Source organism: Brienomyrus brachyistius, chromosome 13, assembly GCF_023856365.1.
Source record: "Brienomyrus brachyistius isolate T26 chromosome 13, BBRACH_0.4, whole genome shotgun sequence".
Taxonomy (NCBI): Eukaryota; Metazoa; Chordata; class Actinopteri; order Osteoglossiformes; family Mormyridae; genus Brienomyrus; species Brienomyrus brachyistius.
In genome coordinates this window covers 22,046,315-22,061,816 of record NC_064545.1, presented here as the reverse complement: position 1 = coordinate 22,061,816, position 15,502 = coordinate 22,046,315, and the positions used below count along the sequence as shown (strand labels likewise).

The 15,502-nt window shown below is 43.7% G+C and overlaps 2 protein-coding genes across 4 annotated transcripts; both read left to right on the top strand.

Moving 5' to 3' along the window:
• The first annotated feature begins 145 nt into the window (after positions 1-145).
• Positions 146-10,086, top strand: LOC125705887 (zinc finger protein 143-like). Of its 3 annotated transcripts, XM_048972218.1 has the most exons (17): positions 146-162; positions 507-578; positions 2,696-2,814; positions 2,941-3,030; positions 3,267-3,362; positions 3,470-3,553; positions 4,283-4,476; positions 4,729-4,803; positions 4,899-5,021; positions 5,703-5,778; positions 5,858-5,983; positions 6,063-6,242; positions 6,581-6,808; positions 7,327-7,466; positions 8,153-8,311; positions 8,524-8,667; positions 9,577-10,086. In XM_048972218.1, coding segments are annotated over exons 1-17 (1,992 nt in total). In that variant the 5' UTR covers positions 146-160; the 3' UTR covers positions 9,661-10,086. The 3 variants fall into 3 exon arrangements, with proteins under 3 accessions (XP_048828175.1, XP_048828174.1, XP_048828177.1); XM_048972217.1 differs by lacking the exon at positions 146-162 and having other exon boundaries at positions 489-578; positions 3,279-3,362; XM_048972220.1 differs by lacking the exons at positions 146-162; positions 507-578 and adding an exon at positions 605-2,295.
• A 628-nt stretch (positions 10,087-10,714) lies between these two features.
• On the top strand, positions 10,715-15,462 carry LOC125705888 (wee1-like protein kinase 1-A). Its single transcript, XM_048972221.1, has 10 exons — positions 10,715-12,254; positions 12,471-12,679; positions 12,817-12,883; positions 12,959-13,131; positions 13,237-13,505; positions 13,587-13,679; positions 13,800-13,885; positions 13,974-14,144; positions 14,265-14,410; positions 14,522-15,462. The coding sequence occupies exons 1-10, from the start codon at positions 11,823-11,825 to the stop codon at positions 14,676-14,678; spliced, it is 1,803 nt and encodes a 600-aa protein (XP_048828178.1). The 5' UTR covers positions 10,715-11,822; the 3' UTR covers positions 14,679-15,462.
• The last annotated feature ends 40 nt before the right edge of the window (positions 15,463-15,502 follow it).

Sequence of the window (15,502 nt, the reverse complement as noted above, 5' to 3'; positions counted from 1 at the left end):
AGCCATAGACGCTGGTGCTTTGGGCTTTGTTTCACTGCATTGCCCACATCACCTTGCTCTGTCAATCTACGCCTCGGATCTCTCAAAATGGCCGTCTGCTGCTACTCCTAGTCATGGACGCGTAACTGTTTTTATGCGCGGTACAAGATAACAGAAGCTTATGTGAGCGTTTTAAGGTGGCTATATAGATTAAGTATACAGGTGAAAATTATATCTACCCCAACGAACAAATATGACTTTGGGTTTGGGCATAGTTTCCCATGTTTCACAACACTCTTCAAACATGAACTCACCGTAAACCAGAATGGCGACCTATCGAAGCCCCTAAATCTGTGTAAATCCATGCACAGGCGCTGATGGCGCCGACGGTTTCAATGAATGAAGTCTTCACCGACCAATAAGATGGTTGATTCAGCTGTTTCTAGTTTTTTTAGACCAATTAATGCTCCAGCTTCGTATGGGCCCGCCCTCATCACGAGCGCTCGTTATTTCCATACATGTTTCAGGGTGCCGCCGACGCAGAACGTTTCCTGCCCTGATGCATGGTGGTCGGACGAAGGAATTGTTGGAAAATTTAGGTTAGTATATAAATGTGTTTTTACCCAGTGTGCCTTATTTCAAAGAGCCATCTCCAGCGGGAAAAGTCGAGAGGGTTGCTGGAGATGGGGAGTGCCACGGGCGCTTACGGAATTAACAAAAACAATAAAAGGGAATGCAACTCGAAAATGTTTTATTATTAATTAATGGATTCTTGCATCCCTGTTAGCTAGCCGTTGCGGATACTTATTTAGATTTGTCTCTCTGTACCGTTTCACTTTCCAGCGGGGCGGATGGCTGAGCTTTAGGCCGGCGGTCGATTGAAGGGAGATACATGGGCGTTATCGTTAAGTTTTAGGATGTAACTCGGCGACCGCAAGGCACGGCGTGGGTAAATTAGCATTAGCGTTAGCTGACATTGGCTAGGCGGAGGTAGGAAGGTGGCTAACCGTGCGCAGCTGACTGCCTGCTCCGCAAAGGACCACCGTTATCCGTAGCCAGGCGTTACGGCGTAGAGCCGAGCCCCTTTCAAGACATTTTAGTCAGTGCACCGTTTTGGTAACCGATTAATATTAGACACTGACGTTTTAGTAGCCGTGTGGCTAAGCTAATCACAAAAATGCAGTGTAGGCGTAGAACTACAACAGTATCTACTGTTAATCTTATGAGTTACTTGGTGCTTAATTGGTTCATTTTAAGCTAATGATGTAGCACGTATTTTATAGATATTACTTTTACCCTTTTCAATATCGTAATGTTAGACGCTCGGTTTTAAAGTTGATCCATATAATCGTCAATCTTAAAATCAACGGCACTATTAAAGCTTTTTATTCGTAGACCCGTACAGTATATCAGGTGTCTAGATAGTTTGGTGATTTACATTTAATTTTTCCCGTTTAAATCCCGGAATGCATAATTGATGGGATAAAATCGGTTGAAAAATGAAGCATAATTAATACTATGAACTTACTTGAAATGCATATTGTTCAAATCAGGTATTGGAACCTGAAATTTTGAAAACAACAAAACGCAGGGATTGTGTTATATTAAACTGGTTTATTTTACGGGGACACATTTTCAATGTTTTTATTTAAGTGTATCCAGTACAGTGATGACTGGGCCATTAGCATTTTCTGTATACCATATTAAAAAGACTATATTTGAGTAGCTTAAAATAACCTAAGCACAAAAATAACAATCCTCTCCCAAATACAATGCCTCCCTTTTCTGAGTGGACGTGCAGGTGGCTTTGTATTTATATAGTTTCTAACGTCATATAATGATTCTCCTCTTGCATATCTTTGAGATCCATATTGTGCATTTTCACTGAATAGTTTGACATAACCTATAAGATTTATTTATTAGTATCTTTCCTGTAGCCCAATATAACCTATATATGCAGGTTTTTAATACAATTGTATTTTTAATACAAAAAAAGTTGTTTGACTAAATTTTCATTCAAAGGCTTCAGCTAATTTTCACACAAATACTTTTGCATTTTACACAAATTTGATTATTAAACAGCATTGCCTTTTTGACACACTTCTGGCAATTTGTTAGTGAACGGATGTGAAGAGAATATGATAATTCTTTTTTTTACTGTGGATCTTATTTCACGTATACACAGAAGGTTTTTGTATTGTTTGTACTCTGAGGACATAAGCCCTAGAATGAACAGAAAGCCATTTGTAAGACCGGTTCCTGTGTTGTTTCCAAACAATGACCCTGTTTCATCGGAATAACTGAACTGCTTTTCAGGTTTGTGATTCGAGCTGCTGAATGGGTACGAGGCCAGGCACTGTCATATCTGGCCTCAGCCTTCAATTGCAGCCAGCCAGAGGTCATTGCCTAAGGCTGTGAGAAAATATGGGGTCATATGAGGACATTTGAAATTAGTAATCACATGTAAAAGCCCAACTTCTTTTGTTCTTGTCTCTTTGAGGTCAACTATTGGTCAGTGTCCATAAGCAGAATTTGATTTCAATACCAAATGTGATGAGTAAACCATTACTACTGCCCTGCTCACTCTTCGCGTCCGTGCAATTCCTGTACGCTCCATCAGTGGGCACTGCTGGTGACCAGGTTTGTCTGCTGCGCTACTCTGCCCCCACTGACTGCAGTTGGACTGAGCGGCATGTGTGTGTGTGTCTCTGTGCAGGATAATCATGCTGTTGGCTCAGATAAACCGTGACTCACAGGGCATGGCGGAGTTCCAGGGCGGTGGAGGGGAAGCCCAGCACGTCACCCTCTGTCTGGCAGAGGCTGTCGCTGTAGCAGGTGAGCTTACTGCTAGAAGCCAGGACTGCTCTGCAGCCACTGGCTACTGCAGTGCTGCCTGTAGACATGTCCTCAGTTGTAAGAGAGCCACCTTCTGCCACCCACTTTTCTTATGCCCCTCTGTAGACGGTGATCAGGTAGACAGCATGGACACTGTAAGTCTGCAGGCTGTGACTCTGGTAGATGGGTCTACAGCATATATACACAACCCCAAAGGTAAGTAGACAAATTCCACCCACCAGACTAGTATGAATTGCATACCGTCCTACACATGGTGACTTTTTTTTAATGCAATTTCAGTGTTGAATGAGATTGCTAATTCAACTCACAGGCATAGCAGCAGGTGCCATTAAAGACTGAAATATTGTAAAGCTAATAGTGACGTGGGATAACGAGCGTTAAAATGCTTAGCGGTGGTCGTGGGATGAGCCCAGTCTGACTGAGGTGCACAGTTTCCATTTCAGATGGAAAGTTGATGGATGGCCAGGTCATCCAGCTGGAAGATGGCTCTGCTGCTTACGTTCAGCACGTATCGATGCCAAAATCGGGTACGCACTCGAGAGTGATTGTTCTTTTTACACTATTGATGTGAGTAGTTGAGAGAATCTGCTCGATGGTCGGGTTGTTGTTATGACTTTGCTGTGTGACATTGTAGGAGGGGACAGTCTTAGACTTGAAGATGGTCAGGCTGTGCAACTTGAAGATGGAACGACCGCTTACATTCACCACACGTCTAAAGGTGTGTGATAATTTCTATCCCCAAGTGTGTATATAGTGACAGCAGGAAGTGTAGTGCACAAAAACTTTGATCTGTATCCTAAATGTTACTGGTTTGAGCCCAAAGAGGGGTCCTTTGAAAGGGTACTTAATTTAAATGTCACTAATAAAATGTCTTGGTATATACAGCTCTGGAAAAAATTAAGAGACCACTCTATATTCTTAAAAAAATCTTCATTCTTCAATCCTGGTTTAATGGCGGTTCTGCTGGCAGAAGGCTACATGCGACTGACTGCTAGGACTCCTAGAAGCCCTTAAAGACCCATAAAGCAAGGAAGAAGCCCTTCATCAATGAGAAGCAGGGAAGAGCCAGGCTGCAGTTTGCAAAAAAAAAGAGTATATTTTGCACAGATGCCTTCCCATAAATTGATAAATAAGTGAGACTCAAAATGTAGCAGTGTTTTGGCTAATTTTTTTTCAGAGCTGTATATGTAAAAGCACTTTGGATTAAGGCATCAGCTAAGCTACTAAATGTATATAGCGTAAATCCACGTGTTCATTATTTGTACAGAATATAGATTCAGAGTTCCTTGTATAATGGGGTGGTGGTTTTGTTTGTTTATTTGAATATATGATCAGTTAATTTATTTAACACTGATATGCATAGTTCCTGAAATGTCGGTCCCTAATATCTGTGTGGACATTAGTTCCAAGTTGCCATTTGCTAACGTTTTTCTCCCCGTGTGCTCAGAGGCGTATGAGCAGAGCGCCTTGCAGGCGGTGCAGCTGGAGGACGGGACCACGGCGTACATCCAGCACGCCGTGCAGATGCCTCAGTCCAACACCATCCTGGCCATCCAGGCAGACGGCACCGTGTCTGACCTCCACACAGACAGCTCCATCGACCCCGAGACCATCAGTGTGCTGGAGCAGTACACTGCCAAGGTGGGCCACTGCTTCCATTTAACAATCTAGCCAAGAACACGCCAGGTACCCTTTGGACGGGATGGGTGCAGGAGAAGAAAAGTCAGAGGTCAAGCAGTGACCACATGGTACAATGCTGCATGCTAATCACATCGTTTCTTTGCCGTATTTTGATTATGCGTGCCTCTGCTTCTGATGAACATTCCTGAAAGTTGCACCATGGTCTCCTTGCTAGTGGAGCTGACTTGTCTGGCTTGGTCTGCCATGCCTCAGGTGGAGAGCGCTGACTGTGTGACCGGCGCAGGGCTGGTTGGTGGGGTGGAGACCGAAGGAAGTATGCAGATGCAGGTATGACCCCATGATGCTTTGCTGCCATGACGCAGGATCGCTCCTGCCATGCTCTTCCTGCATCCGCGTCCGAACCTCTGGTTCTGCTCTGTCAGATCGTCCTCCAGGGCCAGGCCAGCAGCCGGAGTACGGCCAAGGCTCAGCAGGCAGGGGAGAAGTCCTTCCGCTGTGGTTATGATGGCTGTGGGAAGCTGTATACCACAGCCCACCATCTGAAGGTAAGGGCTGTGTCTCACTGTCAACATTTTGCTTGAACATTTCACTGAGTGTGTGTGTGTGTGTGTGGGGGCGGGGGGGGGGGGTGTAAGTATACAGCCGTGGATGTTTCCCATTCCTTTCGAAGGTCATTAGAAAGTTGCTTCTGCCCTCTACCTGCCTGGTTTTTGGTCACTCCCAGTGTCTTCTGCTTCACCTTGTTCCTGTGTACTGTAGTCTTAGAAACTTTGAGCCTGGATGTAGCCTGCTTCACCAGCAGAACCAGGATTAAACCAAGATTTAATGCAGATTTTTTGAAAATACAATGATCTGCTAGATTCTCTCAATTTTTTCCTAGATCTGTGTGTGTATGTGTGTGTATATATATATATATATATCTATGCATATACACACACACACACATGGGGTCAGTTGCTGGTTCAAATCCCGTGCCCAGCAGAACTGTCACATCTCTGATGAGCCCTTAAGCAAGACCCTTTACCCCCTGAAAAATGTCTTTACGGAGAACAAGATGGGATCTGTGAAAGGAAGCATTCCAGCCTGCTACTCGTACTTCTACAAAAGGCTAATAAAGCTTCATTTATCTTCCTTCTCCTGTAAAAAAAAGTTGTTTGGTTTGGTACAGTAGGATGTATCTGCTGCAGTAAGTTATTTTTAGCAGTTGTTATGGTTTCTTTGTCGAGGTGCATGAGAGATCACATACAGGGGACCGACCTTATATGTGTGACCATCTGGGCTGTGGAAAGAAGTTCGCCACAGGTGAGCAGATTGACCTCGACCTGTTTATCACTTATCTGCGTATTTTACCTGGGTCCGTCACACTCGCTCTGTTTTCCAGGCTATGGACTGAAGAGTCACATTCGGACACACACCGGGGAGAAGCCATACCGCTGTCAGGAGATGAACTGCCATAAGTCCTTCAAAACATCTGGAGACTTGCAGAAGCACATAAGAACGCACACAGGTACAGCTCCCTGGGGTGTTGATCTTATGAATCTGTCTGTCACGGTGTGCTCTGACAGCAGTCTGTCTTCGCCCCGTAGGCGAAAGGCCTTTCAGGTGTCCGTTTGAGGGCTGCGGGCGATCCTTCACCACTTCCAACATCCGCAAGGTGCACATCCGCACGCACACGGGGGAGCGGCCTTACTACTGCTCCGAGCCGGGCTGCGGACGGGCCTTTGCCAGTGCCACTAACTACAAGAACCACATGAGGATCCATACGGGTGTGTAAAGTCCCCGCTTTAGGGAAACGTCTCAGGCCAGTGCCAACACGCTGACGTCATCTTACTGACTGAGTACATTTCCTCCATCCTCCAAATGCTTTATCCTTGTTTCTGGTTTGTTGGTTTCTTTCGTTTAACTTCCTGTTGTCCAGTCGATATATATGCTAGTTAGATGTAGTAAATGTACAAATAATGCAAGAGTGCATGCTAGTGCAATGAATGTTGCAATAAATACCATATGTACAATACAATGATGATGATGGGGAAGACTGTAGGTTGATTCCAGACCCTCGACTTTTGAGATGGGCTTTGAACTGCATCTCTCCCGTCGTCTCTAGGAGAGAAGCCGTACGTGTGCACGGTGCCGGGTTGCGACAAGCGCTTCACCGAGTACTCCAGTCTCTACAAGCACCATGTGGTGCACACGCCCTGCAAGCCCTACAACTGCAACCACTGCGGCAAGACCTACAAGCAGATCTCCACGCTGGCCATGCACAAGCGCACGGCTCACAACGACACGGAGCCCATCGAGGAGGAGCAGGAGACCTACTTTGAGCCCCCAGCAGGTCAGCCCGAGCTTGTCATATGTGTGCTGTTGCCGTAGATACTGTGAATGTCACATTCGTGACTGACCAATAGTAAATAACCAATAAGTGAAATTGCTTAATAAGGATTCTGAGGGTTATACAGTGTATTTGCATAAAAATATTTGAAATTGGCTTTTTTTTTACACCAAAATAAACTCAAATATCTTGCTTATGGTGCCATGTAATTCATGTTTATTTTCTTGGTAGATGATGTCGCAGTAATAAAATACAGTGGGCCAGTCTCTATTGTCAAGACGCATATCATGATAATGATTTAATAAGCAGCATAATACCTAAATGGCCCTCACAGTAGTTCAGGACATTTTAAGCAATGTTTTGCTGAACGCATGAACCACCTGGCGGTTCGCCGTGTTGATTTTCTGTCTAGACTACATTTATTATCGCTCCCTGTCTGCATTTGTTGGAAATGAGCCAATTTTCTGTTGAACAATCCTCCCCTTTAATCTGACTTATCTTTCTTTGCCTGTGTGACTCAGAGGCCATCGATGATCCAGGAGTCACCTATGTCCCAGAGGTAGAGGAGGAGGACTCGGGATCTGAGCGAGTGTCGTCCTCTACACCAGAGGTCATAGGGCAACACCAAATTTCTCTTATCACGCAAGACGGAACGCAGCAGGTTTTTAAACGTCGCTACTCCTCGCTTAGGGTGACCATCTAATCCCTGTCAGGAGGGAGACTGTGAGCTACTTCAGGTCTTACGAATTGTTTTAAAGCTGAAAGGCTCCTGTGCTTGGTTAATTAGTTCAATGCTTCTTGTGCTTTTACTGGTTTGTTTCCTTGATTAAACAACTACTCCAGTTTCACATTAACAACTGTGACACGTGCATGATTATCAGACACTGTCCAATCAGCACACAGCAAGAACTCAGCACTAAAGTGAAATCCAGGTCTTTTTAATTGAAATGGTAGTTTACAAATCCTGTTGTAGCTCAAAGTGCCCCCCCCCCCCCCAACATGGATTAGGTGGTCACCCTATCCTCACGAAAAACCTTTCCAGAAACAGTACAGGTCTTTGCTAAATGTCTAGTACTTTGTTGCCATCTTTTGTAGTATAAATGTACCTACAAAATTAAGTTGATTAAGCTGTTTTTGGAAGACTGCATTCATCTATTAATCAATTCAATCAGTAGCTGACAAAGCAGATCTAAATTCATTTGCATATGAATGGTTATATCTGTTGTTCAGGAAACGTGTCATTTGAGCCATACAGGAGCTATTCATTGTGCCCAAAGTTGCCAGCCGGGTGTTAAATTTGTTTGTAACACGTAGTTTATGCATAATGATGCTTTCCTGTTTTGTCAGGTCAGTATCTCCCAAGCTGATATGCACGCAATGGGAAACACGATTACCATGGTAACACAGGATGGTACCACCATCACCGTCCCTGCCCATGAGGCAATACTATCCTCGGGTGGAGAGCATTCTGTCACCATGGTGACAGCCGATGGTACCGAAGGACAGGTATCTTTCTTTCTTTCATTGTTTGTTTCCTCTCACCCAGAAAATCTGTCTACCTGAAGGTTGTAATGACTTCCTAATGAAATCCTTGAACAGACCAGCTCTTCCTTTGCACGTACCGGTTGAAGAGATGTTTTGTTTTGTATGTATGGTGCTTGTGGCAATAATTCCAAGGTGTACTAATAATCTTATCCATTTTGAAATGTTTGATGCAGGTTGCCATCGTGACTCCAGATTTGGCCACATTCCAAACGTCGCAAGCAGACCTAAATCAGCAGCACCAGCACCATCTGGTAACCGCTAGTCCTCACCCTGTGACCTTACTAGCCACCTCCAACGGCACACAGATTGCAGTACAGGTAAGACACTTGCTTTTGCAGCTAAATAAAAGCAAAATAATAAGACTAGTTTAGAAAAGGTCTTATTTGGATTATGTTACAGACTCTAAAGTGGGCTGTAATGTATTTGCCAAGTCAATAAGAGGCTGGCTGTTGGAGCTTTTATGGATTATTTGAAACATTATCTCCTCTAAAATTACTGTTCTTTGCAAAAGCACAGGCAGCAGGTGTGTTGAGATGATAGTTCTGGAACAATGGAGAGAGTATTTGGGTTTCCATTGGTACTTGGTGCACTTTTCTCTTACCCCAAGGACATCATGCTTTAAAGTATTATTACTGTATGACAACATCAAAGCATATTTTTGCTTGTTTCCTTGAATTTGTTTAGATTTGGCAACTGTTGCCTCTGTATAACTGGGTTTATGGTATCAGCATTAATTGGCCCTTTTCTCACTTTAATATAGATCTGATTGTGTGAAATTAGATCAGGTTACCGCAGATGAGTTAAGTGCATTGTTACTATTTCAGGAAACCATTATTATGTAGATTGAATTGTTTCTGAACATTAAATCAGTCAGCTGATTATTATGTTTGGAGCAGAGTGCTAATGTGCTTTGTTTTCTCTGTTGATCACTTCATTTTCTTTATTAATAGTGACTGTGGGGTGCAACAAAGTAAACAAGATTAATCATTAATCATCCCAGTGAGCCCCACTCAGGGAATGTTTTTATTCTCTGTAGACTTAAGTCTCATTAAACAAAGGTGCGATTTGTTTGTTGTCCAGGGATATGGTGGAGGTTTTGGGGGGGGCGGGGGTCAGGAAAACATTGAGAGTGACATGAAGGTTTTTGAGGGGGCCCCAATGATGGGATTTGCTGAGGGTGGGGACATTGATTCCCACCTCAGCAGCATTCCACTGTGTTTGTGCAGCTCAGCGAACAGCCATCTTTGGAAGAAGCCATCAGAATAGCCTCAAGAATACAGCAAGGAGAAACGCCTGGTCTGGATGATTAGCACCCAGCAGCTGGCACAACAGCAGAGACTGTTCTGGTGGAAGGACTTTGAAAAAAGACCACTGCAAAGCAGAGGGGAATCATACTTCTGACAGATCGCTTTCTCACAGGCTTCACTATAAAGTCAAAGCTGAATGGAAATAATTTTTTCCTGGATGTATCTTGTAACTGCACATCTTTAATATATGTGTTCCGAGTAAACATATATAGTTAAGCGATGAAATGTGAAAATTCTGAGGCATTGATGCTTGGACTGACAGATCACTGCTTTCTCAGAATTTGATACAATTTTTTTCTTGAATGACAACCATGCTGGGTGTATATATATGAATTTGAAGCTTCACATCCTCGTTATATTTTACATTTGTTAATAATCAAATGATGGGAAAAGATTGGATGTGTAAAATTAAAGAACTGCAGTCTCTTATTGATCTTCACCGCCTTTCTGTCAACCGGTATAATTATCCAAAACTATGTTAAGAATAGAAAATGTTAAGACGTCGTTTATATTCTTAATTACCGTAATTGAGTTTCGAGAAATGTTACTAATGTACGTGACCACGTAGCAAAGAGAATTCAGTGACCGTACATATACTTATGTTAATACAAACACTTTAATGATTATACACTTTTCAGTAACCGTAAGACCAATCGGTTCGGTTATGTTTCAGGAAATAAGCCTTTGTGTACTTATTTACACAATATATTTTTTATTTTTAAGTCAACATGTTTCCAATACTGCTTCGTGTATTTTTATTAATCTGGTAACTAGGTGTACGTTAATGACACCTAGCTCAAGTGACGTCTGGTGCCCATTTAAATTTGTAATTTAATTTAAAATAGGTATACGTGTTCGTTTTGGTACCTCTCCTGCTTGTACGCGTCTAGGATGTCACATTCTGCCTTGAATTGACTTATAACGCATTAAGGGTCGCGCATGTCACTGTCGCTTAAGCAATTTATTTCTCAAACAAGTCGCGTCACATACCAACCGTCAAACTTCCTGTGTTGCACACAAAACAGTCCGTGCTGCAACACATGTATTAACACATTAGCCAATATAACATAGGAGACCCTCAGAACAAGCTAAAGTCTGTGGCTGCGGTCGGTTTCAAAATGCCACGGTTTACTAGTGTACCTCATCGCAGTGTCGAGATAAATTAAACGGAATCCCGAATCGCTAACTACAAACTTCACTGCGGTCAGAAACCGACGTCTGGTCTGACCTGCTCGGCATGCCAAAATGACGATTTTACAATGGTCTGACTTTCCCCACGAAGTGAGGAAATATGTTTCTGTAATAATCAGCCCTAAGTATATTAACTTGATAAAAAGACATTTATAATTAGATATTGTGTTTATCAAATTACTTTGTGTTCATTTATGCGTGCATCGAATTATTTAGTTCAAAAGCGTACCATATAACTGATTAATCTTCGCCGACAAAAGACCGATAGCAACTTCAAAGGCACCACACCTGCAATCGAAACCGCCAGTAAAGATGTTAAATATCAAAAGAAATTATTCGCGCCAACCTGACGTATGCCTTTAGAACCTCAGGGGTGACGTAAGACTTTTCATGTGACCTTCGGGCAACTGTTTGAAAACCACTAGGTTCGTTCCTATTGGTTAAGAGTGAGGTCATCTGACCAACGGTCGCGGGAAGCCAGTTTTTAGATTTCGGGCGTGCTTCTCATTCATACCTATTTAAGTAGGTAAAGTTTGTAAACAAGAGGGTAGTTAGAGGTCGATCTGAAAGGGTTTAATTGCGTTTCAAAGGCGTCACTTTGTACGGGTAATTAAGTCAAGCATCGAGGACTTTTCGTGAAGTTTGACTTGGCGTTGTATACAGTGCTGTGAACTGTAGGATCGCGGAGCGGCCATTTTCATCTCTATACGGAGGAAAGGGGTGTGTGATTTTCGCACAGTTTAATCTAACAGCATTTATCACCCCGTCTTGAATTGTCCGTATAAGAGGAGGACAAGGACAACAACTAGCAATAGTCTGTCAGTTGACGTGTGACTTAAGGTAAAGATACTTGGGTACTAGTTACGGGTCTTGGGGAATGTTACGGTAGGGCTACTTCTTTTTACGAGGCTGTCTTGCGTTTTGCTGTCCGGCTGTAAAGCTTCACTGCAAGTGCCCGAAAGCGTCGGTTAAAAATGAGCCTCGGCTGTCGGCGGCACAATAGCTCGTCTCCAAAGATGGGAGATGTTCGGCAGAAATTACACTTTGCGCCCAGTGACGGCGAGGACGAGCCGGATGAGGGCAACAGCAGCACGGGGGCGGAATCGGGCTTTACAGAAATGGACTCCCCTCCGCAAGCCCGACGCCTTGGGACGAAGACGACAGACGGGGGGGAGGCCAGCAGCCCCCTTAACCGCGACGACACCGAGTTCTGGGACGAGGAATTGGGCTTTGGATCCCCCTCTCCGAAGAAGCCCGGTCAGACGTACGGCAGCAGTTCTCCGGAGCGGCTTTACCGTCGGGAGGACAGAGAAGGGTCCAGCTCACCGATCCCCGATTGCCCCGATACGCCTCCCCATAAGACGTTCAGGAAACTGCGGCTTTTTGACACGCCACACACACCGAAGGTATTAGTTGCACCTTTTCTGATGGCATTCCTGTACTGCTGTGATATTTCAATACATGTCAGATTTTTATGGTCGGGTCAGTAGCAGTAGTAGTACTAATAACTTTTTTTATGATTACTGTTATCTAGGAGCAAAATTTAGATTTTCATTGACTTTGTTATGTTCTCTGCACGGCCATTTTATTTCTGACATTATTCTGACGTTTCATCTGTGCAGAGTTTGCTGTCCAAAGCCAGCTCGGCGGGCGCCGGATCCTTCAGTCGGAGAGTCGCACTCTTCAGGAGTGTGGAGTCCGCTGGAAAGCTGCTATCCTGCAAGAGAAACCAGGCACCCCTGGTTAACATCAATCCCTTCACGCCGGACTCGCTGCTCGTACAGTCTGCGACGCTGCAGAAGAAGAGCAGGAAAAGGACACATTGGAATGAGTGAGTGTGTTGGTGGATGGTGATCGATTTATCCTTGTTCATGTTATTGGACGCCTTCTTGCTATTACTTTGCTAATGTAAAATGTGGGTGGTATCTTCAGTGCCCCCTAGCGATTCTAACCGGAAGTTATTTGCAGTTCTTGTGGGGAGGACATGGACGGAAGTGACGTGGAGTGCGACGATGAAATCATCCCACCTTCTAAGGTAAATACTTGGTGGTTTGTTGCTATCATTGTTGTCTTCTGTCAGTTCTGAGTCTTAACACAACATCTGTTTTAGAGGGCGACGATGATGGAGAACAACATGATGTCCAGATATGCCACAGAGTTTTATGAACTGGAGAAGATTGGCTGTGGGGAGTTTGGTTCGGTATTCAAGTGTGTGAAAAGACTTGACGGCTGCATCTATGCCATCAAAAGGTCCAAGAAGCCCCTGGCTGGTTCTGTTGATGAGTAAGTACATCTACTGCAAATGATACTGGGTTCATGTTCTGCCGAGGATCGTGCTGCTTATGGTCTCTCACTCTTGTATTTTTGTCCCTTTTCCCCCTTCTACAGGCAGAATGCACTTCGAGAAGTGTACGCTCATGCTGTCCTCGGACAGCACCCCCACGTGGTCCGGTATTATTCTGCATGGGCAGAAGATGACCACATGTTGATACAGAATGAATACTGCAATGGTGGTACCCTCTCAGATGTTATCAGGGAGAACAGTAAAGCCATGTGTTTCCTCTCTGAAATGGAGCTGAAAGATCTGCTTTTACAAGTAGCCCGTGGATTGAAATACATTCACTCTACTTTGCTGGTTCACATGGATATCAAGCCGAGTAAGTTTGAGATTTTAGGGATTTCCTCAGTGCTTCTGAATTTTGTAGCCAGATTTTCTTACTTTTTCTTCCTTCCCTCAGGCAATATCTTTATATCGCGAAAGACTGTTGCTTGTGCTGATGAGGATGAAGACGAAGATGATGCACTAACAGCTAGTGTTGTATACAAAATAGGTAAGTAACTCTGACGATTGTCAGAAGTGCCAGTTTTCAGGAGTGCTGGAGGTGTTTTTGTAACTTTTTTTTTTTTTTGCTGAGCATTTGATAGATTTTGATTTGAATGGTGTCTTGCAGGTGATCTTGGTCATGTGACTAGGGTGAGCAATCCTCAAGTTGAAGAGGGTGACAGCAGATTCTTGGCAAATGAGATCCTTCAAGAGGTAATTTGCTTGTTTTGGAGGTCAGCTTTTTATTTGCTTAAATGTTTTTTTTGCCATTTTGTTCTAACTTGCACACTTTCTTTTTTAGGATTATAGAAACCTCCCAAAAGCAGATGTATTTGCTCTAGCACTGACAGTCGTCAGTGCTGCAGGTGCAGAAGCACTGCCCCCTAATGGTGACAAGTGGCATGAGATAAGACAAGGAAAACTACCCCAGATACCTCAAATGCTGTCTGCGGAATTCCTAAGTGTACTTAAGGTAATTTTTTTTTCTTGGTTTAATGGTGGGTGCTGTGTTAGATCTCATACTGTTGGATGCTATTGCTTCTGCGCACATTTTGGGCCATGTTAGGTTCTGATACCTTTTTGTTCCTCGCAGCTGATGATTCATCCGGATCCGGAAAAGAGGCCTTCTTCGTCTGCTCTTATCAAACACCCAGTTTTGCTCACAGCTGCCAGGATGAGTGCGGATCAGCTGCGTGTAGAGCTCAACGCCGAGAAGTTCAAGAACACCCTACTCCAGAAGTATGTTTCTCCCGACACTTTCGCTACAGTTGTACGTTACTCGGATTTACGAACGAGAAGGAGATCGTTACCATCTGTTTTCTGATTTTTGTTTAATGTTTGGGTTTTCAGGGAGCTGAAGAAGGCGCAAATAGCCAAGGCTGCAGCAGAGGAGAAGGTGTTGTGTACGGAGAGAGTCCTGACCCGATCCAGCATGCAGGCCGGCAGCAGGTCGTCTCGGCTTATTGGCAAGAAGATGAATCGCTCCCTCAGCCTTACCATCTATTAAAGCCAGCGTGTGTCCCCAAGGCAGAGGACTACTGTTTGTGCCCGGCGCTGGACTTGTGTGATCTCTCTTGGCATTGTGTGTGGCTGCCTCAGTGCTGTAGTTGTGCATATACTGTCAAATGCTAGCAAATGTGGCTTCAGCTCTGACCTAGAATATTACACGGTCTATAAATCCTGCAGAGTCCTGTGGCACTTGGGAGCGGCCTGAACAGCGGTTCTGTAATGGGGAGTTTTTCAATGAAGGCACAGCTAGTCTGGAGTGTCGTTCTAAGACCGTGAGAAGATGGTAGATATTTGCACCTTATGAAATACCTGATGGGTAAGAAAGCTGGGTCACCTGATCAGCTTGGTATTAAACTGAGCACTTTGAAGGCAATGGCTGAAATTGCCAGAAAACTGCTGCTATTTTTGTTTAACGGGGTGGGTGGAAGTCAAGCTTTTTTTTTTTTTCCCTCTTTAAATATATATATTTTTTAATGTCTAATTTTTAGTCCTGTAATTTCATGCAAATGGCTTTTTGAACCATTGTGGCTTTAGGGTCTCTTCTCTTTTTTTCCGTGTTAGATTTACCCATGAATGTGATATCTTGCCTTTTGGAAGTTTCTGGCGCCAGGATTAAAAAAAAAAAAAACGTATTCACCTCAGCGTCTGTGCCTTACTGTAGCATTAATACAATCTTTTTTTTTTTTTTTTAATTGCTGTATAATGTGCAGCTGTCGACTCCTATAGTACTTTGGATGTCATCACATCAGTTTTTAAATAAAGTTTTACCCGTTTCAATCTGATATTGCTTCTTTGATTTTCTGAACAACGTTAAATCTAGGA

Bases quoted from the DNA above. Each gene is read 5' to 3' on its own strand.
- LOC125705887 (XM_048972218.1), top strand. The intron at 3,031-3,266 runs GTAAGTAGACAA...TGAGGTGCACAG, and splicing joins ATATATACACAACCCCAAAG to TTTCCATTTCAGATGGAAAG. The intron at 5,984-6,062 runs GTACAGCTCCCT...TTCGCCCCGTAG, and splicing joins GCACATAAGAACGCACACAG to GCGAAAGGCCTTTCAGGTGT.
- LOC125705888 (XM_048972221.1), top strand. From the start codon at position 11,823: ATGAGCCTCGGCTGTCGGCGGCACAATAGCTCGTCTCCAAAGATGGGA. The intron at 12,680-12,816 runs GTGAGTGTGTTG...AGTTATTTGCAG, and splicing joins AAAAGGACACATTGGAATGA to TTCTTGTGGGGAGGACATGG. The intron at 13,132-13,236 runs GTAAGTACATCT...CCCCTTCTACAG, and splicing joins CTGGCTGGTTCTGTTGATGA to GCAGAATGCACTTCGAGAAG.